General features: G+C 35.2%; 1 protein-coding gene across 1 annotated transcript in view; it reads left to right on the plus strand.

Annotated features, from left to right (window-relative positions):
- The window catches only part of CIR1 (corepressor interacting with RBPJ, CIR1), a 44,689-nt gene that overhangs the window by 15,022 nt on the left and 4,137 nt on the right, over window positions 1-25,530 (plus strand). The window contains exons 3-8 of the mRNA XM_003406216.4: window positions 4,001-4,074; window positions 4,858-4,868; window positions 4,958-5,022; window positions 5,396-5,444; window positions 6,279-6,396; window positions 25,086-25,192. Coding sequence (XP_003406264.1) covers window positions 4,001-4,074; window positions 4,858-4,868; window positions 4,958-5,022; window positions 5,396-5,444; window positions 6,279-6,396; window positions 25,086-25,192 — 424 coding nt within the window. The remainder of the gene's footprint in view (window positions 1-4,000; window positions 4,075-4,857; window positions 4,869-4,957; window positions 5,023-5,395; window positions 5,445-6,278; window positions 6,397-25,085; window positions 25,193-25,530) is intronic.

Genomic DNA, 25,530 nt, shown 5'->3' on the forward strand with positions numbered 1-25,530 from the left:
TCCCTTAATGAACCATAGATTAAGCTAGCTGTTTTTTAATTGAATGCCCAAACTATAGGAGTCGGTCCTTTCCCTGTGAAATATCTTCTTTACTTGTAGATGGCCACTTTTTACAATTTTATCTGTAATTCACATAAAATCCAGATTCATGTGACACAGGTACAGTCTGAGCAAGTTCCAAATTAATCGAAGCTTAGAAGAACAATAAAAGGCTACACTTGAACTACTGAGACCTCTTACAAAGATATTTCTTTAACATACAGTCAAATGAAACGATGCACAGGACACCTTCAAGAAGAAAAGTGAAGTATCTCTAGTTTAGCTGCATGTCATTGTTCTGTTAGTGGCAGAAGCATGTGGCTAAAGTTCTCCATTGGTTTCTTCTAGTTCAGTTCCTGCCATTTTAGCTATTGTCATTTCATGTTTATATTTGCAAGTCTAACACTGAAGCTAGTTTTTACTTCTCTTGGTTAATTAGCAAGTGAGTAGTGGTACCTTAGTCACAGTGACCGTACTCTTGAGTTAGAAAACTTATGCTTTAATCTGAAATTTTAGAACAGAACAGTAAATTTTCCACTTAGTCCTGTTTTTCATCAAAGCTGAAGTAACACTAAACTATCATTAAATACTCTGTTTAAAGCGTAATACTATATATCAAGAACAAAATTAAGTAAATAAAACTCTTCATTCAATTAACCACCTTTCTCACTAATTTTATTTAATCTGGTTAATTTTTATTTAGTACCTACTTCATGCGAGACAATAAATGGTGCTCTGTTGTTGTTGTTGTGTGCTTTCCAGTCGATTCTGACCATAGCGTTTTCTTGGCTGTAATCTTTATGGAAGTAGATCAACAGGTCTTTCTCCTGTAGAGCTGCTAGGTGGGATCAAACTACCAACCTTTCAGTTAGCAGCCGTGTGTTTAACTGTTGCACTGCTAGGGCTCCTTAATAGTTTGGTAGGGGCATATAAAAATGTCTAAAACGATTTACCTTCAAGAAAAGCTAGTAAGGGATATGTACATATAGTTCAAGGCCAGATATAATAACTGATGTATTAAAAACACTGCTTTAAAATAATGCAGCATGCTAATGCTAATATAAAAAAAAATGCTAATATAGGACAGAATAATTCCATTTGGGAGAACAGGAGAAGCTACTTCATGAAAGAGGTGACATTTAAGCCGAACTAAGGATTTAAGGAGAATGATACAGATTTAGTTCAGTGTTTGTCACTGGAGGGCCATTATTATCTCCAAGGACATGTGGCAATGTCTGGAGACATTTTTGATGGTCATGACTCGGGGGTGGAGAGTGGTAGGGCACTGCAGGCATCCTAAAATACACAGGACAGTTACCACAACAAAGAATTATCTTGCCCAAAATGTCAATAGTGTCATTGTTGAAAATTCCTAGTTTAGACATAGTAAAAGTATAGTGTAAAAATGTAAAAAGTATTCAGGAAACAGCCAATAATTGATTAGAGGGATAAAAAGATAGTTGAGGTGGAAAAGTAGCTTTAAAACAGATCATAGTGTTTGTATTTATTCTTTATCTTGAAAAAAAAGTTGCCACTTTTCCTTTTATAATTAATAGATATTTGAGGCTCTGTAGATACCCTGTTTCTCCTTGAACTTTTCCCCACTAATTTTAGCATTCATTGGTGGATCTTGCCTGCAATTATTACTGTGGTGTTCTAATGGTGATCTTCTGTTTCCCTCATTCCGTCTACATTTATTTATTTGAATTCCTCTGTGAGGAATTTTCCATTTTCCCCATATAGTTATTTATTCAATCATTTATTTTTATCAGAGTGGATTTATGGGTATTTATTTCATTCTGTGGGTTGTAATCCAATACCATCATTATTCCTTTTGCTGCTCAAATTGTTCTGATTTTAGCCATTAACAGCTCTGTCCCTTTGGCTCCTTTATCCATTTAACATGCCCCATTCTTTTTTTTCATCTCTTTCTTGTACCACAAGTTGGTCCAGATTTGTCTTGATTTTTCCCTTTCCAACACTGGAATGAACTAATTTTCTAAGGAACCCTGGTTCTTTTTATTAGAGAATAGTACTTAGAAACCAAGATCTGGGAACTAGGTGTGTTCCTGGCTACTAGGGTATTACTGCTTCTAGGTTTGTCATTTGAATGCAAATTTGTGAGCTATTGGTCATTTGCAGTGTTTTTTTTTTTCTTCTCATTCAGAAATGTTGTCCTTAATAGCCAATTCTCTTCTTTAGCAATCTTTTTTCCCCTTTTGTTAAGGTTTTCTGTCTTACGTATTTTTTAATATTTATGAATATTGATCCCTATATGCTTTTTTTTTTTTTTTTTTTTTAAGGTGGCAGTCACATTTATTATAATACTGGCTGGATAAACAAGAGTTTAATGGGATGTCAAAAAAAAAAATGTGCAGGTTTTTAATTGAAATTAAAACAAAAATGCCAGTGTCTTAGCTCTTACCTTTTATTTGGTAGATTTACTGAGCTTTGCACACAAAGTAGAAATTGATCTTACAGTTTTGACTTTAATTTTTTTATATCATTTTGTTTATTTTGTTTTTGTTGTTGAGAATATACCCAGCAAAGCATACACCATTTAGTTACATTCATGACATTCTTCATTCTTGAAGTTATGTAACCGTTCTCACTCTCCTTTTCTGAGTTGTTCCTCTTTGACTTTAATTTTTTGAGTGATATTAATTTAATGTAAGATAACTTACATACCCATTTAAAGTATACGTTGATTTTAATTCTATCTATAGAGTTTTGAAGCCATTACCATAATCTAATATCAAAACATTTTCATCAACCCAAAAAGAAATCTTACACCCATTAGCAGTCACTCCCCATTCTCCCTGTTCTGCCCACCAGCCCTAGGCAACTACTAATTTACTTTCTTTCTCTATAGACGTACCTATTTTGGACATTTCACATAAATGGGATCATACTATATAGGGTCTTTTATGACTGGCTTCTTCATTTAGGATAATGTTTTTGAGGTTCATCCATGTTGTAACATGTATCAGAACATGTTCAATAATTTTTAAAAATTATGGCTGAATAATATTCCATTATATGGATATAGAGTCCTCCAAACTTGTGCTCTCTTCTTTTTTTTACAGTTCTTTATAGATGCCAATGGAAATAAAGAAGAGAGGAGTTATAATCATGTACCATATCTTTTGTGATTGCCTTTTCCAAAAAAAAAAGGAAATTCGTTCCAGTCTTTAACCCCCTTCTTTATAATCAGTACTTCTGCTTGTATCTTATGAATTAAAACTTTGGCTCAACCAGCTATTCAATTTTGTCACAGAGCTTTTTTCCTAAAAAGCCCAGCATATGTCTGTAAACAGAACTGAAACAGGGATTCTCAGTGTTAAAAAAAAAAAAAAAAAAAACTGTAGAAAAATTGATTTTTGAGGTGCGGCAGTGATTCTGTCATAATTGACCTGTTATAGAATTGTGTTTAACGATTCTTCACTGGCCTCACTAAAAAATTTAGTACTCTCATTGACTTTGACGCTTAGAAACATTATTGGGCTTGACTTCCTAAAGAGTTTTCCTCATCAATTAAGAAAAAACATTGACACTATCTTAATTCCAAATTTGTGATAGCACATAGGATTTCAAAATTGTCACTATTTGCACAGTATTTCAAAGTTTAAGAAAAGCATGTGAGAAAGACTGTGTCACTTTTTTCCCTTCTCTGCTAGGAGGACCAGACTCTCTCAGGTACTGAGGCCATTCTTACAGGCAGAACTTAGAACCAGCCACAAAAGAGGCAGTGCTGTTTGAATTTCCATTCGTATATTTCAGATGTCATCTGTACTAGGAGTTGCCAGTCAGTGGAATAAAGTTTTAGGATTTTATCTCTAACAAAAATATTTTCTATTAATTCCCTTAGGATTTTTTTGTTTGTTTGTTTTTGATGTGGGGAGGTTATGCTGTAATTTTTTCCTCTTACATAAGATTATTAACTTTGTCCTATTTCATTTAGATTGCTTATGGGAGATGAACGTGTGAAGAATGGCCTTAATTTCATGTATGAGGCCCCACCAGGAGCTAAAAAAGGTACGTGCCTTATTTTCTTTTTGTAAGTCTTCGGTATGTTTATGACTAAAGATTGAGAATTGCTAGCACACATATTTAAAGAACATTGCCCATTATCTTTTAAAATTGCTTTTATTCTATGAAGGTAATAAAAAGACACTGTAATAGCTACAAGAGAATAAATACTAAAAATATTTTTCTAATCTAGTAATATTTCATGATGTGTGCTTTGGGAAGGAAAAAATTAGCAGAAGTGCATTTATTCTTTCATAATTTGCATATATGTCTTTAGCCCTTCCTATTGAATATACTCATAAGTCCTTTCCCATTACCAGTGAGCCAATTCCAGCTCATAGTGACCCTGTAGGGCAGAGTAGAACTGCTCCATTGAGCTTTTAGAGCTGTAAATCTTTATGGAGGCTGACTGCAACATCTTTCTCTTGTGGATCGGCTCATGAGTTCAAACCGCTTACCTTTCGGTTAGCAGCCGAACACTTTAACCACCATGCCACCAGGGCTCCATATACTCATAAATAAAAAACATAATATTCACTGTCACTGAAAAGGTTTAAGAATTTGAAAATTAGGAATTAACATGCTTATTAAATACTGTCTGTTACTTAATATTGTATTTTATCCTTTAATGATCTTTTGAAGGAAGAAAAAAAAGTAAAACCAACAAATTCTTACAAATTACAATTAAATTCCATGGTATTGAAGTATAGTATATAGCATATTTTAATACTGAAGTTTTTAACTTGTCATGTCTTTTTTTTTCCCCCATATTTTTGATGTGCAATGAAGAAAACAAAGAGGTAAAGCTCTATTTCCTGTGTTTCAGTTTACTTGCAGTAGATTTTAACTTTGTGGAAAAATTGAAAGAATTTTCAATTAATGTTTTTAGAAAGAAGAAACAGAAGGAGAGACTGAATACAAATTTGAATGGCAGAAAGGAGCCCCGCGAGAAAAGTAAGGACTGTTTTTTTTTTTTTTAAAGGTAAAACATATATCATTAAAGGTACCTTATGTTGCTTTTTATTCACCAGAGAAGACAGCTAACATGAAAAAATATTTTTAATGATCCTCTTATACAACTAATCTGGTTGGTCATAGTCTTTTATTGTTTTATATACTGTTTCATATTTTTTAATCACAAATCACCAGACTGGGCACCTGTAATAATTGTGAAGTGGCTTTTGGAAATAATAGATTTTATAGATCTATATACTTACTGAAGTAATACATTGTATAATGTTCTTAGGACTATAAAACTGTTTTTCAGATTAATTGCTGTTTAATTTATTAAATTTTTCTTAAACTGTACATTTTCTCTACATAATAGATATGCCAAAGATGACATGAACATCAGAGATCAGCCCTTTGGTATTCAGGCAAGTGACACATATTTTACTCTATAAGGATAATTTTTATTTAATATGTCTTTATATTGTTGTGTTAAAGGTGTATAAGCTGAAAAAGGTGCATGTTTCTATTTGTATCAGATAATAGAAGGAATAGGAGAGGAAAAATGAAATGCAATAGACTGATAGGAGATAGAAATCAAAAGTTCTGTGAGTGAGGGTTATAAGTATATTGGTCTCTGCCATTTTCAAGAAATTTGGAGGATTGCTCAAGGTCAAGAAAAGATGTAAGCTATTACTAGTTTAGAACCAGGACAAACTATCACCAGAGGCCAAATCCTTATTGTAAAGAAAGTGTTACTGGAACAAAGCCATATTCATTCATTTACATATTATCTATGGCTGCTTTCCCACCACAACAGCAAAGTTGAGTAGTTATAACAGAGACCTGCAAAGCCTGGAATATTTAGTGTCTGGCGCTTTACAGAAAAAGTTTGCCAGCCTCTGGTTTAGAAAATGAAAACTTTGAAGGTTAACTTGTTAAAATTAGAGAATTTAAGGTTAAGCCGTGGGATGATTCTTTTTACGTGTTTCACGATTTCTTTTTGGATAACATTGTTCTATTGCTGTTGAGTAGGTAAGAGGTAAAAAGATCACTTAAGATTCTTCTTCGCTATGAAGCAGAACTTGTAATAAAAGATTTTAGTATCTGTTTTAAGTTACCAAACACAGTTACAGAGTTTCTTCCCTGGAAATCTTTAAAAATGAGAGTAATTTGACTTAAACTCTACCTAGGAATAGAGATTTAACACTGGTTAGATTCTTAGTATTTCAGTAACCAAAATAATGGTCACTATTTCTCAGGTTCGAAATGTGAGGTGCATTAAATGTCACAAATGGGGCCATGTCAATACAGATCGAGAATGTCCTTTGTTTGGTCTTTCTGGAATTAACGCAAGTTCAGTTCCTACCGATGGCTCAGGTAGGCATTAGATGTGATTTATTTGTTTGTTTTGGAATTTCTGTCAAGAATGAACAAGGAAAGATAAAATAACATTTTTCTTTAATCTCTCTGGATTTTTTGTTTTGTTTTATTGTGTTTTGTTTTTGTTTTTCGGACTAAGACACATATCCAAAATTTGATAGTAAACGGGAAAATCTGATCATATATTATGAATCTGAAATCGTGTAATAAAATTAAATTTACTTTTTCTAGCAAAGGACCCTATTAACTTGATTTTAAAAGTAAAGCATATGTTGTTGTATGCCATCGAATTGATTCTCACTCATACCAATCCTGTATGGCAGAGTAAAGTACCATAGGGTTTTCTAGGCTGTAATCTTTACAGGACCAGATCTCTAGGTCTTTTCTCTCACGGAGCTGCTGGTGGGTTCAAACCACTGACCTTTTGGTTAGCAGCTTAGCATTTAACCATTGTACCAACAGGACTCCTCAAAGGATACATTAAACATCGTTTATTAGGTTGGTAACCTAAAAATAGGAAAAAAAAGGTTATTTCTCATATTCATGTCCTCCTGAATTGCAAAATGTCAGACATTCAGTGATTATGGTTAAAATGGGCTTGTAGGATGACGTTATCTTTTAATTCTGTGACATTTTTAGCAGCTCTACCTTGATGGTGTAGTGGTTAAGAGCTCGCCTGCAAACCAAAAGGTTCGTATTTCGAATCCACTAGCTGCTCCTTGGAAACCTTATGGAGCAATTCTTCTCTGCCCTATAGGGTCACTATGAGTTAGAATCCACTTGATGGCAACAGTTTTTTGGGGGGGAGGGGGGACCCTTTACAGTGAAAATTAATTCTCGAAACTAAAGCCTCTTTCTTACTTTATGAAATAATTGTATTTTGCAACTATGTATTTGACATCCTTCATATCATCCAGCAAGTTTTTTGTTTTTTTTGAGGTTCTGTGTTCAAGCCCGGAAAATATAGGTTCTACCCCTGGTTTACAATCTAATCAGAAAGATTAAACTAACATATTGGTTAAGAAACAAATAGAGAATAACTCCCAGTTTACAATCTAATTGGGGAGATAAAATTTGCCTATTATATAAGAATCTAAGAGAGTAATAGAGAGTTAAATGAGGAGGTATGACTAAAGTGACCTTCGAAGGATTATTAAGGTTTAGACAGGTAGAAAAAACGGTTGACCAAAAAAGAAAGATCAGAAGAAAAACACAAGGAAAATAATAAATATGATGTGTGGGATAAGCCTGGAATGACAGATTTATCTTGGACAACTTTAAATGGGTAGAATCAGATTTTGAATAGCTCTAAAAAAGCTGGGTGTTTGAGTTTGGGGCATTGGTGCTGTGGCCATTATTTCCCAGACTTTTCTAATGTAACGGATCACTTAAGTTTTTTACCTAAAATATTGGTTCCATGACTCCACAGAAATAAAAAGGATCATAAGACACTGTTATGAACAATTGTACACCAACAAATTATATAGCCTAGATGAAATGAACAAATTCCTAGAAACACACGAACTTCCTACATTGACTCAAGAAGAAATAGAAGATCTCAACAAACCCATGGCAATTCAAGAGATTGAATCAGTCATCTAAAACCTCCCCCGGAAAAAAAGCCTGGGACCAGATGGCTTCATGGGGGAATTCTAGTGAACATTTATAGAAGTGACCTTAATTCTTCTTGAACTTTTCTAAAGCATAGAAGAGGAAGGAATACTTCCTAACTCATTCTGGGAAGCTAGCACTACTTTGATACCAAAGCCAGGCAAAGACAACACAAGAAAACTACAGACCAACATTCTCTATGAATATAGATGAAAAAATCCTCAACAAAATAACTACCAAACTGAATCCAAAAGCATACAAAAAGAAATATACACCATGATCAAGTAGAATTTATCCCAGGAATGCAAGGGTAGTCCAGCATTAGAAAAATCAGTCAACGTAATACACCACATTAACAGAACAAAGGGAAAAAATCATATGATCATCTCAGTCGACAAAAAGGAGGAGGCATTTGACAAAATCCAACACCCTTCATGATAAAAACACTCAACAAGCTAGGAAGAGAACAAAGCACACAGGGGACACAGTTACGGATACTTAGACATAACCACACCTCACGGGATTGGTTTTCTGGGTTTGAGGGCTTAGGACCATAGTCTCGTGGACAACTCGGTCAATTGGCATAATATAGTTCATAAAGCTTCTGTTCTACATTCTAGTTTGGTAAGTAGCGTCTGGGGTCTTATAAGCTTGTGAGCAGCCCTGTAAGATACAGCTATTGGTCTCTACTCATCCAGAGCAAAAGAGAAAGAAGGAAACCAAAGACTCAGAGAACAAACTAGTCTAATAGTCTACACAAACCACAGCCTCATCTACCCTGAGACCAGAAGAACTAAATGATGTACAGCTACCACTACCACTGACCAGAGCCACAATAGGTGGATCCTGATCCCAGAAAAAGGATGGGAGAAAAATATGGAGCAGAACCTCAAATTCTTTTTTTTTTTTCATATTTTATTGTGTTTTTGGTGAAAGTTTACATAGGAAATTAGGTTCTCATTTAACAATTTCTATACATATTCGATGGCAGTGGGGTTTTTTTGGGTATACATATTGTTTAGTGATGTTGGTTACATTCTTCATGATACATCAGAACCTTAAATTCTCAAAGTCCAGACTTACTGGACCAGTTGAGACTGGAGGACTCCCCAAGACTGTTGCCCTGATAGGCTCTTTAAACCTTGACCAAAACTATCCCTTGAAGTCCCCTCTTAGCTAAATAACAGATTGGCTCACAAAATAAAGAATATCTATCACCTGTAGTTCACTTCTTTAAGAAATTGTCTATATGAAACCAAATGGTCAACAATTACTTTATAAACAAAGATGAGAAGGTAAGGGGGCAGGGAAACTAGATTACCGGAAATGGAACAACTAGAACAGAAATAATGAGAATGTTCATGCATCGTGAAGAATGCAACCAGTGTACTGAACAATTTGAGTAGAAATTGCTGAATGAGAACCTGATTTGCTATGTAAACTTTCACCGAAAACATAAAATCATTAAAAAAAAAAAAAAAAAAAAAAACAGAAATTCCTCAGCCTGGTAAAGGGCGTTTATGAAAAACACAGTTAACATCATACTCAGTGAATATTAACACTAACAGTTTTCCCCTCAATCAACACAGCTTCATCAAGGCAAGGTCATGGAAGCGTCATAGACACTTCCAAACTCCCTGAGGGACTGAGTTGCTGGGCTGAGGGCTGGGGACTATGGTCTCGGGAGACATCTAGCTCAATTGGCAAAACAGATTATAAAGAAAATGTTCTACATCCTACTTTGGTAAGTAGCATCTGGGATCTTAAAAGCTTGTGAGCAGCCATCTAAGATACTTCCCTGGTCCCACCCTGTCTGGATCAAGGGAGAATGAAGAAAACCAAAGACACAATGGAAAGATTAGTCCAAAGGACTAATGGACCACAACTACCACAGCCTCCACCAGACTGAGTCCAGCACAACTAGATGGTGCCTGGCAATCACCACCGACTGCTCTGTCAGGGATCATAATAGAGGGGCCTGAACAGAGCTGGAGAAAAATGTAGAACAAAATTCTAACTCACAAAAAAAGACCAGACTTACTGGTCTGACAGAGACTGGAGAAACCCTGAGAGTATGGCCCCCAGACACCCTTTTAACTCAGTACTGAAGTCATTCCTAAGGTTCACCATTCAGCCGAAGATTATACAGGCCCATAAAACAAATGTGAGACTAAATGGGCACACCAGCTCAGGGGCAAGGACAAGAAGGCGGGAGGGTACAAGAAAGCTGGAATCGGGGAACCGAGGGTCTAGAAGGGGAGAATGTTGACATGTCATGGGGTTGGCAACCAGTGTCACAAAACAATATGTGTGTTGCTTAATGAGAAACTAATTTGTTCTGTGAAACTTCATCTAAAGTACTGTTTTTTTTAAAAAAGGGTTTTCCCTTTAAGATCAGGAAGAAGAACAAAGATGCCTGCTCTCACTACTGCTATTCAATATTGTACTTGAAGTTCCAGGCACAGCAATTAGGCAAGAAAAAGAAATAAAAGATACCCAGATCAGGAAGGAAGAAGTAAAACATCCCTTTTTACAGATGACATAATCCTATATATAGAAGACCCCAAAGAATCTACAAGAAAGCTATTAGAGCTAATAAATGAATTCAACAAAGTGATAGTATGTAAGGTCAACACACGAAAATCAGTTAGGCTTTTATACATCAGCAATGAGCATTCTGAAAAGGAAATTAAGGGAACAGTTCCATTTACAACAGCATCTAAAAAAGGGATAAAATACCTAGGAATAAATTTAACCAGGAAGCTGAAAGACTTGTACACTGAAAACTATAAACCATTACTTGAACATATTAAAGGAAGACCTAAATAAGTGGAAGGATATTCCATGGAAGATTAAATATTGTTAAGATGTCATTATTAAATAATCTGTAGATTCAAAATTCCAACAGCCTTTGCAGAAATGGAAAAGCCAATCTGCAAATTCATACGGAACTGCAAGGGGCCCCAAATAGCCAAAGCAATCTTGAAAAAGGAGGAGGACTCACATTTCCCAATCTCAAAACATTGTAAAGTTACAATGACCAAAACAGCCTGGTACTAGTATAATGATAGACATATAGACCAATGGAAAAGAATTGAGATTCCGGAAATAAGCCCATACATCTATGGTCAATTGATTTTTGACATCATTGTGATCACCAAATACTGTATCATCCCACTTATATGAAATATCTAGAACAGGCAAGTGTATAGAGACCAGAGCTTATTAGTGGTTCTCAGGGGCAGGCAGGAGGGAGGGGAAAAGGAAGAGCCATTGCTTAAGGGACAGTGACAGCTTCTGTTAAGGGTGATAAAAATATTTGGAAATGGATAGTGGTGATTGTTGAACAACATGATGGAAGTAATTAATGTCACTAAATTGTATAGTAAAACCTGCAAAAGCCAGAACCTGTGTAAGGTGGAAACCTGTCAGAAAAGGAAAACTCAAATATTTCCCACTAAAATGAGCAATAGAAAAGTGGTAATACTGTACCCTGTAAAAGGTTGAAGATTTGCGAGACGTGGAAAAACAAGGCAGTCCCATCAAGTTCCGACTCTCACAGGTTTCACTGTCCATGTAAAAAATTTTGAATTGGCAAATGTTAATACATTTTTATTACAGTTATTTATATATAGATATATTCTGAAGCCCCTATCACACATAGAATGCTTGTAATCTGCAAGTTTGGGGAAACAGTTGTAGGCAAAACTGATGCCATAGAATACTCTCTCTCTCTCTGTTTTGGGGAAGAGAAGAGCATAGCTGAGAAGGAAAGGTAGTAATGTGTTGAAAGAACTTTGTTCAAAAAGAGCTTAAAAGGAGAATGTTCATTTCAGTATCATTTTTAATTTTTCACTATTGTAAATAATTAAATATCCAGCACTTGGAAAATGGCAAAGTAAATTGTGGATATATTAGGTGAATTAAATAATACAAATTGCATCTACACTATTCTAATAATATAAAATGACATGCATATACATTAAGACTGGAAGGAAACATGGAAAAATGAAAATAGCTAACATGTTAATTTAATGAAACTGCAGGTGGTTTTGTTTTACTTCTGTAGTTAAAAATGTATGATTAATTATAACTTGAAAAGAAATAAAATTTAGGTTTTTCAAACATTGAGTAGCACCGGATATTCTTCAGGAGGTTAATATTTTCCTTGGTACTGCCATATTAAATTTATTTTCAGAATAATTAGAACAGCTAAAGAAAGCAAAGAGTCATGGTATGTTGTAAAAATGTTTGCATGGTGAGAAATAAATAATTACCAGACTTAATTCTTTGCCTTAGTCTTTATAGAAAAGGGTGCTGGAAAATTACCGTTTCCAGCTTTTCCTTTCAAGCCAAAAAGATGTGAGTTTGAGAAAAAATACTGGTAAATACAACAGTATTCTTCAATTCTTAAATCATGTATCTTACTTATATAAGAATATTGTAAACCACTGAACTCTGTGATAAAATTATGGTAAAAATAGGTAACTTTTACCATCTATGGTATCAAATAAGATAATGAAAGCTACTAACCTATTTTTGATGCATCATCAGAGTTTAAAATTGTCAGCTTAAGCTGTGTGTAAGAACAGTTGAAGTTTTGGGAGAACAATAATTTTTGGTTTGTTTATATTTTAATACACAGTCATGAATTTGTCTTAAGGGAGTAATCATGGCTATGTCCAAAGACTTACTTGCAAAGCATTGCTCATAATAGTAAAAGAAAGAATGAATAAATGAAAAAAGAAAGAGTGGAAAAAGAAACAGCCTAAATAGCTAATAAGATGATATTAACTGAATAACTTATAGAGTATTTGTTACAATAGAATACTATACTCTGCAGACATTAAAAATAATATGAAGATTTCTTAATGATACAGAAGTTGTTTATAACACTGGGTTAAATTTAAAAAGCAGGTTATAGAAGAGTAGTTACCTAGATTACTTTTTTGTGTTTCTCCATATCTTTATGTAGACATACAGACAGTTTTAGAAAAAAGATTGGAAGAAGACAGACCAAATATAAACAGTGGTTGTGTCTGAGTGGTAGGATTGCCTGAGATTTTCAGTTTCTCTTTTTGCTTCTCTGTATTTTCTACAGTGAAGGTCAATTATATTTATAATTTTTTTAAAGAACATTATTTAGAATTAAAGATTGTACATGAAAATAAATTATTTAAAATTACATTACTCGGTTAATGCCTTTAAGGTTTGACCTGAAATTAGCAGTAGAGCTTAGTGCGAATAGAGACTCTTAAAGGTTTCTCAAAAACAAAATCAAAACTCTACCATATCAAATAGGAAAGTAAATAATAATGATGTTGTATTCTGAATGCAGTGAAAAAAACACTGACCAATTTCCTAATCCACTTGCTGATTCAAGCTAAAAAAAATCTTTTCACTTAAAAAAATCACCTATTGAATAATGTTTCACCAGTGAATAGAGATTATTTTTGCAATAAGGCAGTTTTAGTGGATGTGGTTATCATGGGATAATCACACCCCTGGGGTACAGCCTTGTGCCTGTAATCTCCCAGGAGTGTCATTATTGCATGATAACTGTACCCCCTGGTGTTGCATTATTTCTATTATGAAATTCTTAGTTTAGTATATAAAGTCACTTACTTTGATCACTGGAAACTGCAAGGTGCCGTTAGAATGTTCCAGCTGTGAGGTTTACAGAGACCAGCTATAAAATTTACTTCTCCTTTACAAACTTAAATTAGGCAATCAAAATGCTTCTTTTGGCTAAGCTGGTTTAGAATATCTATTCTACGGATAAGATTCTCTTCACTTTGAAAGTTTTCATCCACTCTAGATACATCAAAATTATACGAAATGCATGTAGCTTCAGTGGTGACTGAATTTTTATAAAATATTTTTATTTTAGAATATAATTAAATGGCCAGCCCACCTGTCTTTCATCTTTACCATATAGCCCATATTCTTAGCATTGACTCTTGGCATCTGTCAGTTACTTGTGTTTTTAACGTATATTGAAATTAAACATCTTTTGTGGGGTTTTTCAATAAAGCCAGTATTTTTTTTAACAGTGTTTTGAGATATAGTTCTGTCTTGGTCATCTAGTGCATTTAACAAAGAGAAATTTATTCTGTCACAGTCTAAGAGGCTAGAAGTCTGAATTCAGGGTGCCAGCTCTAGGGGAAGGTTCTCTCTCTCTCTGTTGGCTCTTGGGGAAGGTCCTTGTCATCAATCTTCCCCGACTGGTCGAGGAGTTTCTCACCTCAGGGACCCCAGTTCAAAGGACATGCTGTGCTCCTGGTGCTTCTTTCTTGGTGATATGAGGTCTCTTTGTCTCTCTGCTCACCTCTCTCTTATATCTCAAAAGAGATTGACTTAGAACACTTGCCAATTTTGTGGATTGAGTCCTATCTCATTAACATAACTGCCACTAATCCCACCTCATTAACACCATAACCAAAACCAAAAACCAAACCCAGTGCCATCGAGTCGATTCCAACTCATAGCGACCCTATAGGACAGAGTAGAACTGCCCCCATAGAGTTTCCGAGGAGCGCCTGGCAGATTTGAACTGTCGACCCTCTGGTTAGGCAGCTGTAGCACTTAATCACTACGCCACCGGGGTTTCCCATTAACGCCATAGAGGTAGGATTTACAACACATAGGAAAATCACATCAGATGACAAAATGGTAGGCAGTCACACAATACTGGGAATCATGGATTAGCTAAGTTGATACACATTTTTGAGGGACACAATTCAATCCATGACAAATTCAAATGCCATGTAATTTACCCATTTAAAGTGTACAATTCAGTGGCTTTTAGTGTATTCACAGAGTTGTGCATCTATCACCACAATCAATTTCAGCACACTTTATTACCCTAAAAAGAAACCCCACATGCCTTGAGCCCACCCCCACCCCCCACCCTTAGGCAATCACTAATCTTCTTTTAGTGTCTATAACCCTTACTATCGAGTGGATTCCGACTCATAGCGACACTATAGGACAGAGTAGAACTGCCCCGTAGAGTTTCCAAGGAATGCCTGGTGGATTGGAACTGCTGACCTTTTGGTTAGCAGCCGTAGCACTTAACCACTATGCCACCAGGGTTTCTATAGATTTGCCGATTCTGAACATTTTGCAGAAATGGAATCATACAATATGTGGTAAAGCAAGTGGTTGTAATACCATTTTATTTAAATTTCACACTTTAGCACAATTAAAGCCATTTTCTCCCTCCCCCAAATTCTCCTATGGAATGCATTTTCCTGTGATGCTAAAAGAAAAAAAAATAGAATAGCCTTCGACTAGTTGAAACTTGTAGCACATGAGGTAAGAGTTTTTTAATAGATACCTATAAAATAGATTAATTCTAGTCAGATTGTTTGCAAGAAATATAAAGCTAAATTTTCTTTATTAAATACCTCTTTCCCCTGGATAAACAAAGGTTTAAAATACTGATTGTTCTAGAAGCAAACAGCGCTAAACAGTCATTTTTGTAGGAAAGCTACATCTAGGGTTACTGAACCTTCCAGTGGATAGTACTGGCCCTGCCTCAGCTTGCTTTAACCAGCCAGCTTGCCCCACTGTTCATTTTAGCTCTACACCAGGGCTGAGAGTGGATGAACCAACCTAAGATGCACCTATTGCCATGGTTCAGCAGTATGACCTGCTGAAATACAAAGGCTTGTAACGGTCAATTTCATGGTTGCTTTTGTAAAAGCAATGTAAAAGTAAATAGACATTGACCCCAAATTTGCTACCACTCTTTCATATTTTACTAAGTATTTTAGTTTTGTTTTTTAGGTTAAGGTTGCTACATATTTAAAGTTATTTCACTATATATATGTATTTTTTTTTTTACTTAGCTATCATTTTTAAAATATTTGAAATTGACTAGATACAGTAATATAGCAAATTTCCCATCTTTATAAAAGCAAATTTCAAATTCAGAATACTGTTACTGGGTATACTAGGCCTATACGAAATTGCTTTTCCTTTATATTGCCTAAGTCTGAGATTCAGCCACATCACAAATGGCTAAAATGATGATAGAGTCTTAATGTTTCAAGTGTCTCTCCAGTCTATAGCTTTTTGTGTATTTAAACAATATGAAAATAAATAAATACTTTAAATTGAGGAGAGCATTTTTTTTATACTTATTGCAGATACTTGTTTCTGTATCAGTGCTCTTTTCCTTGCCGTATTTCCGCAGTTCTTGATTTAATTTTTCTTGAAGAATATTAAATTAAGCCATAGCGCTGATAGTTTTCTGTAGCAGGGAGCTCCCACATTCTGCTTCTCCATTTCTTCATCAGCGTTTCATGTTGAAGGCATTTTTTGTCGCTTTCCACACAGTTGGGAAACTTAACAAAATAATTGTCTGGTCATAAGCTTTGCCAGAAGGACACCTAGGACCATGCTGGAGGGACTTCTATAGGAAGAAAGATGATAAACTCAGTTGTCCTTCTGGCAACGCCATCTGAATCTGTCGTGGAGTTCCCTTATGCACCTCCTTGAAGAGGTTGAATCCTACCAGCATGGCCACTAAGATAGCCCTATCTCTGATGGCAGGATTTTTTTTCTTTTTTCTTTTTTAAATCCTCTGACATAATACCACTGCAGAAAAAGTATTTTTACGAAAATCTCATTAAAGCTAAACTCCTGAAATAGGCAGATATTAAAACTCACAAATAAAGGATAGACCTCAAAGAACTGAAGTTAGGCACTATTTCTCTCCTTTATAATATGTAGTTGATCAGTCAGGAACCAAATATTGAACTACTAAAGAGATTATTCAGTAAAGCTTGTCAAATCAAAGTGCTTCAAAGGTCAAAATGATACTCTTGATTAGTACTTTAAATTTTGGCTACTTTTATTTTAAGTGATTACCAGTGGTTAAACCATTTAAAACTATTTATAAGCATTATTATATTCAGTGATTAAATTACAGTCTTGTTCTGTCAATAAATGATTCTGCTCTGTGTTAAAGGCCTGTGTGGGGCTACTAGAGGCTATACCTCCCATAGTCTCAAAGGGGCATTCTTATTCTCAGATCATGGTCGTAACTCTCTTTTACGTGGCTCTCCCTGTTGATATCATTCCATCTACCCAAAGTCTCCCAGCTTCGAATAAAGGAAATTAGCTTGTGATTACCTGAGAAAAGGAAAATGAATGAAATTGTCTACCTAGTAAATATTTATTCTACCGAAATCAAACTTAATGAATTTACCATGAGCTTTCATGTGCTCCATTTATTTAGAATGGCCTACTTTTTACCTTTTTTCTAAATCTGAAGAGATTTTAGAGATCAAACTCAGTTTCTAGTTCTTTCCTGGAAAGGTCTTCTGAAATAAGGACTGTATCTTATTTATCTTTGTATCCCCAAAGCCTCGTACAAACATACATTCTTAGTAAATAATGGTTTAGTGAGTGAATAGATGGAAGAACTTCACTGGCTGTTCTAAACCACTGTTTATCATTTCCTTCTCTGAACTTAAAACACAAATTTACAGTTTATATTTTTCTTGTTCTTTCATGTGGACAGTTTTCCCAAAAAGATTATATGCTTTCTGAAGGCAAAAGCCAAGTTCTCTATTCATTATCTCTCAAGTACCTACTAAGGTAAAGTAATAAGCCCTCAATAATAGATACTAGTTGTTAAAACCACTTTCTATTTTATATGCTAGGGATGTTTAAGCTCAAATTTCCTATGCAAGACTCTCCATAGTTAGAGAGTATATAAATGTAGTGATAATTACATACCATAGTACCATAGCCACTCAGTAATTACTGTAGACTGATTTAAAATACTGTATAAAACTATTTAAGTAAAATGCACTGGTCTTAAATGTAGAGTTTAACAAATGTATACACCCACGTAACCAAAACCTCTGACAAGATACAAAGCATTGCCATCACCCTAGAAAATTTCTGTCTGTTCCTTTGCAGTCTAACCCCATCCCATAGCCACTATTCTGATTTATAACCTATTATTAGTTTTACCTGTTCTTCAGCTTCATGTAAATCATACATTGTGTACTCTTGTGTCTGACTTCTTTCACTCTACATAAAAGTATTTGAGATTTATGGATCCATAATTTTTCAAGAGCATTCATATTCCTATAACTTATTTAAAACACGCTGACTTCTACTGCTTCATGTTCACCAAAGTACAGATGATTTTTCTTAGTCCTCTAGAACTTTTAATTAACTGTATTATTGCTGAATATATCATCACTAAAATATTTGCATATAAATTAAGTTGAAAATGTAAGCAATAAAGACATAAGCAAATAGGTCATATAACTTAAGGCAAGGTTGTTTTTAATAAACAGTATTTTTTACTAGCATACAATCAGGACAGTTTGATATTTCCTTGGTTTTGTGTATTTTCCAGACACATAGACTAAAATGAAATGTTTGATTTTTCCTTTACATTGTGTGTTTTAATAGAGATCAAATTAGCCGCCTTCAATATGAACTTGGGATAAGGGCGATAAGAAAACCTATTGTTTCCAGCCTCTTCTAAGATGAACTGGCAGTGTGTCAAGAAAATTCCCAGTATGAAGCAGTTTTATTACAATTCAGTACAATTGGTTCTTGCATAACTTTTAGAAAATCATACATAAAACATTCTCATCTATATAAATAAAAATCACCCACACACTTTATTAATAGCTTTGTTCACTTTTTTCCTGAGACTTATACTGCATGTTCCTGCTGTGCCCTTTTTCCTAGGTTTTTTTTTTTTTTTAAGATAGCCTTCTACAAGCTTTCTTAAAAGCAAAAAGGTTATGGTACTATTAAAACCAAAAAAACCGAACCTGTTGCCATCGAGTTGATTCTGACTTCTGACTCAGTTACCCTATAGGACAGAGTAGAACTGCCCCATAGGGTTTCCAAGGAGCGCCTGGTAGATTCAAACTGCCAACATTTTGGTTAGCGGCGGTATCTCTTAACCACTATGCCACCATGGTAATTCTAAGATAATTCTTAATAATTCTCACCAAGCAAGATCCCCCTCTTCATCATGTACTATGGCTAGTGCCTGCAAGTGTCCTTTTTATATTTAGCAACTGGGAGTGGCCCATTCACCAGATATAGTCAGTTCAACTTTAGAAAAGAAGGAAGAAAGGTTATGCTTTCATGGAAATAAGAATCATAATTATTTATGATGATGTTCGGGGGCTTATTTTAAAACATTATACTTTTAAGGTTATACCGTCATTACTGACAGCAGTAAATACATGGTGAAAGAGGTAAAAGAGCGTACAGGATGAAGTTTCAGCTTTCTTCTTTGGTCTGGTTCATTAGCCAGAAGTGTGTGTGTTTGGGGTGTCATTTTATGGAATCCAAACATTGGAAGACTTCATGTATTCCCCAAAGTATGTGGTATAAAATAAAAAGGCATTGCCCCAAATAATTTAATACAGTAAAACCTGTGTAAGGTGGAAATCTGTAAAAGAAGGAAAACTCAAATATTTTCACCAAAACAAGCAATAGAAAAATGGTAAGACTGCCCTGTCAAAGGCAGAAAACTTATGAGATCTGGAAAAACAAGGCAGTCCTGTAGAGTTCTGGCTCTCACAGGTTTCACTGTAATAAGCCGATAGAGCTCTGAGTCAGAGTAGACTTGACAGCACATGACAACAGAGCTAACTACCAATGTATAGGAAATACAAGGGCTAGAAGATCATGTTAAATGACATTACTTTTTAGAATGTGGGAAAATTCTGCAGGCCTAATGCCACAGTTTCTTCAATACATGAATAGCAATAAGGTGAGTAAATCAGATTAAAGGAGACTTAACAACAGTGAGATACCACTTACATACCTATTAGAATGACTAAAATCCAAAACACTGACGATACCAAATGCTGCCATGGATATGGAACAAGAAAAACTCATTCATTGCAGGTGGAAATGCAGAATGGTACAGCCACTTTGAAAGAACCTGGCAGTTTCTTAAAAGTTAAACATAGGCTTACATAGATCTGGAAATCATGTATCTAGGTATTTACCCAAATGAGATGAGAACATGTGTTTACATAAAAACTGGCACACAAATATGTATGGCAGCATTATCCATAATTGTCAAAAATTGGAAGCAATCAAGCTGTCCTTCAGTGTGGGTGAATGGAAAAACAGTGGTACATCTGTACAATGGAATATTATTCAGCAATAAAAAGAAATGAGCTATCAAGCCAGAAGACATGGAGGAATTTTAAATGCATCACTGGGCTGGCTGGGTTATTGCTAAGTGAAAGAAGCCAGTCTGGAAAAGCTACATACTTACATACATGTAGTATGACTCTAACTACATGATGTTATGGAACAGGCAAAACTACATAAACAGTGGAAAAATCAGGGGTTCAAGGGCAAAGGGGAGGGGCGAACAAGTGTCTTTGCCTTAGCATTAATCTTCCTGCATCATTTGTGGCATTCACCCTGGGGCTGCTATTCTCTAATTTTAGAGTCAGTTGTACAGTCTTCTCATAGCTAGAACTTTTGACCTCATATATTATTCTGTGATCAAATACCTATTTTACTATAGAACATTTTTTACCTTCCATTGCTATTTGTTTAGTTCTATAAAAATTAATATCCTTGAAAGGGCTGACTCAATAGGGGAAGAGCAGGTGGGAGTACGGAGTAAGATGTATGTAAACTTATATGTGACAGACTGATTGGATTTGTAAACGTTCACTTGAAGCTTAATAAAAGTTAATAAAAAAATTAATATCCTTAATAAATAGATTAAGCCCTGTATAAGCACAATGTGAACTTTACCTTCTGGGAAAGTCTTTTTTTTTTTTTTCTTGAGACACTGACTCCATGGTATTTTTCAAGTAGAAAATAGCCTAGGTCTAATCAGGACATAAAACTGAAGACCATATTTCAGGGGACCTCTAGGTCAATTGGCATAATAAAATCTATTAAGAAAACATTCTGCATCCCACTTTGGTGAGTGGCGTCTCAGGTCTTACATGCTAGCAGGCAGCCATCTAAAATGCACCTGGAGTAAGGAAGAATGAAGAACACCAAAGATACAAGGTAATTATGAGCCCAAGAGACAGAAAGGACCACATAAACCAGAGACTACATCAGCCTGAGACCAGAAGAACTAGATGGTGTCCAGCCACAATCGATGACTGTCTTGTCAGGGAACACAACAGAGAACCCCTGAGGGAGGAGCAAGAGAGCAATGGGATGCAGACCCCAAATTCTCGTAAAAAGACCAGACTTAATGGTCAGACCGGGACTAGAAGGACCCTGGAGGCCATGGTCTCCAGACCTTCTTTTACTCCAAGACAGGAACTATTCCCAAAGCTAACTCTTCAGACAGGGATTGGTCTGGAACATGGGATGGAAAATGATACCGGAGAAAAATGAGCTTCTTGGATCAAGTAGACACATGAGACTATGTTGGCATCTCCTGTCTGGAGGGGAGATGAGAGGGTAGAGGGGGCCAGAAGCTACCCGAGTGGACACAAGGAGAGAGAGTAGAGGGAAGCACTATGCTATCTCATTAGAGGGAGAGCAATTAGGAGCATATAGCAAGGTGTTTGTAAATTTTTGTATGAGAGACTGACCTGATTTGTAAACTTCCACTTAAAGCACAATAAAAATTAATTAAAAAAAAAAACTGAAGACCATAGTTATATTCAGTCTTTTGATGCTTATGTGTAGCACAGCAAAGAAAGTTGGCAAAATCAATGAATGTGGACCTGCTTTTCTGAGTTTGGAATATGGATTTTAATGTTGTTGAGGCTTAATCTAGCCTGGGTGAGATGATCTAGAAAGGAGCCCTAGCAAACCTGTGTTTTAGGACAAGTGCCCTTTTTCAGAATTCCCTGGAATAATTCTGTCATAGTGAATCCAAGAGCAAGCCAAACATTCCTAAGGCTTAATTCCAGCTGTAATTTCAGTTATTAAGGCACTGTTATGGATTGAATTATGTCCCCCAAAATATGTGTTGTAAATCATAACCTCTGTGCCTGTGGTTATAATGCCATTTGGGAATGAGCTGTCTGTTACGTTAGTAAGGCAGGATTAGTGTAGGGTATATTTTGAGCCAATCTCTTTCTGAGATATAAAAGAGATTAAATACGCAAGCAGAGCGGAGACTGGGGGGAGAGAGATGCCAAGCCACATGAAGATCGCCCAGGAGCAGAAGCTCAGAATAGACAAGGACCTTCCAACCAGAGCTGACAGAGACAGCTTTCCCCTAGAGCCAGGACCCTGAATTCAGACTCTAGCCTCCTGAATTGTGAGAAAATAAATTTCTTGTAAAGCCACCCATTTGGTGGTATTTCTGTTGTAGCAGCCCTAGGTAACTAAAACAGGCACCATGCATAAAAGTAATTTTTATGTAGTTTTAGTAGGACATATCTGTATAATCTGTATTATTGATATATTCATATAATCTATCATATCAACGAAATTTTAAGTTCTAAGAGAACTGGAGTCAGTTCTGTTAATTTAACTACGTAGCTACTATCACAGTAATATGAAAGTAGAAAGCTATCTTGCTAAATATATCATAATCTGATTGTCAGACCTTCTAAGCCTAAAATTTTTTATGGTAGAAAACATTTACGTACAAAAATACGTGAATAATTCAGGTTTTAGAAAAATGTTACTAATCAGAACACTTTTAAATTATGAAGAATTTATAAAAATAATCAAATAATCAGCTACTGATAAAAATAATAGTTGCTACTATTTATTGAGTACTGTTTGTCAGGTACTTCACTAAGCACTGTGTTTATAGTCTTGCAATATGGAAGTGTATACTAAGCTTGTGCTACACAGAGAGGTCAGTTGGGGTTTTAGGGAAATATAAATGCTAGAAGAGTAACATTTGTTTCATTTGTCTGATAATCTGTCAGACTGGGAGAAAAGGACTCATTTTCTTGAAGTAGTTGGAAGTACTGTAATGAAAATGTAAAAAGCATGTTTTCTAAAACATTAAACTTACCCATCTTTTGATGAAATTAGTAACCTCTTACAATGGCCAAGGTTTTTGGCCCTTTACTGGAGTGGTTTTTATCATAATTCTTAACATGTTTGCTTTCTGAATTCATTTGACTGACATCAAATAAAGTTACGGACAAGGATATGGGGTTTTGACATTTCAGAAGAGAAATTTCCTACTTTATAAAATTGTTTTTACATGTGAAATTTGAGAAGCCACCAAAAAGTGCATTGAACTGCATTCTGCAGCTCATTTAAAGCTATTAATTACATTAGCACTTTTATGGCATTTAAAGGCAACCAGTGTTAATATTTAAAATTCAATTTTTATTTGAGATTTTATTGTCAGTATTAGCAACCAAATTGAGAAATTTAAAGGTCATTGAAGTATTCCATAGAAATTAAATACCTTGTGTAGAAGAAAAAAACCCAAAAAATCCTATGTTGTTTTAGATAAAATATTAATATGATAATGAAATAAAGATGCTTTTTGGTGTTTTTGTTTTGTTGTCAACTAAGTAGGCTTTTTTACTTTAAATAAATTAAAGCATCACATTATTAATAAATCCCCCATAGTCCAATACTAGGCAGTTTCTCCATATCACCTCCCTAATACCTGGAACCCTGGTGGTGCTGTGATTAAGCATTCAGCTGCTACCCAGAAGGTTGGCAGTTCGAATCCACCAGCTGCTCCTTGGAAACCCTACGGGGCAATTCTTCTCTGTCTTACAGGGTAGCTATGAGTCAGAATGAACTATATGCGATGGGTTAGGGTTTTTTGTTGTTGTTGTTCCCTAAAACCTAAAACCAACTTTCAGTTGATTGTGGTAACATGAATGGTAAAGCCCAGAGAACCTACACCTGAATTTTTCCCACCAAACTTTTTACCAAAGCTGCTGTTGACGAGTGGATGGATTTGAATTTGATTGCCTTTTGCTTTCCATGACAACATGCAGATAAGTGGTAAAAGACCAAGAAATCAGTGAGAAGCAAAATAAACAAGTACAGAAGCAACAAACTAGAGAATCAATTTCTGATTGTTTCTGTGTCCCACACCCTACCTTATGAGTTCCTTGTGGGCTGTCATTCCAGATACGTCACCCAGTGTAGGTCTTTTAAGTCAGCATATATGATTTAGGCCAGAAACTTTAAATAGCTCCTTTGAGATGTTACCATTAGTTTGCTTCCTGTAAGGAAGACAAAATGAACTGGAATGTATGAAGGAAGGAGGGCAGAGTCTCTCCTATGTAACATAAACTTTCTAATATTTGGAGGAAGAGGGCAGATCTTTAAAAAAAGAAAAAAAATTTTTTTTTTGTTTTAATTTATCTTATCTTTAGTCCATATTATGTGACCAGAAAGAAACTTACTTTTCAGTTTGGTATTTTTCCAAAGTGGAAACAGCAACCTGTAAAAATATAACACATAACTCCAATTAAAAAAAAAAAAACCCATTGTCACTGAGTCAGTTCTGACTCATAGTGACCCCATAGCGACCCTATAGCCAATCTAAAATTGCTTGCCACCAATCTCAAACTGGTATCTAAAAATTTCAGTGTGTGTGTGTGTGTGTGTGTGTGCGCTCCAAGTACTTGATGGTTACTGGTGGGGTTTTCTGTGTGTGTTGTTGATACTTAGCCACCTCATGGTAGTATATTCAGTACCGATATTTGATAAATAAGGGTGAGAAATTTTTAATTGGAAACCAGAATAATCATATATTACTCATGTATCTTTACAATATCTCTTTTAAATTGAGCTCTAAGAGAATGCCTATTAAAAGTTTAATTGTACTTTTTTTTAACATTTTGCTTTGATTTTATACTAAGAACTGCTAACCAGACTATAGCTAAATGTATCCTTTTCAATATGGCAAAGTTACATAAGAAGAGAATCCCCTTGCACGTAAAAAAAAATGCAATTATTTTCTGTTCTGAATCTCTACACTGCTGTTTTAGAAAATCATATCTGATTATTTGCTCAGCAGAAGATTATTGAGTTGATTTAGCTGTGATTTTACTTAACAAAGCTTCAACTGCATTCCTACTGTGGAGTCCAAAAAAGGTAGAGAGAGATAAATGATACATTCAAACTATGATTTTTGTGAACAGGGCCATCGATGCACCCCTCGGAGCTAATAGCGGAGATGAGAAACAGTGGGTTTGCACTGAAACGAAATGTACTGGGGAGAAACTTGACCACAAATGATCCATCACAGGTAATGATCTTTTTATCAGTAAGCTGAAAATGTCTATAAATCTAAATGTGATTGCTTGTGAATTGCTACTTAATGTTTTCCAATATGCATATCCATAGGAAAGCAAGATAGAGCAAAGAAAATACCTAAAATATATTTTGGGTTTGCTTCTTTATTATTTAACCTAAATATAAGTTGTTTTTAAACCTATATTTTTATAAATGAAACTGCTCCAGGTTTATATGGATAAAATATCTAACTGAACTGGTGGTAGAGTTGTTGTTTTTTAATTCCTGCTAACTTACCCCTGGAAACCCTGGTGGCGTAGTGGTTAAGTGCCACGGCTGCTAACCAAAAGC

The sequence above is a fragment of the Loxodonta africana genome, chromosome 6 (genome assembly GCF_030014295.1).
Source record: "Loxodonta africana isolate mLoxAfr1 chromosome 6, mLoxAfr1.hap2, whole genome shotgun sequence".
Taxonomy (NCBI): Eukaryota; Metazoa; Chordata; class Mammalia; order Proboscidea; family Elephantidae; genus Loxodonta; species Loxodonta africana.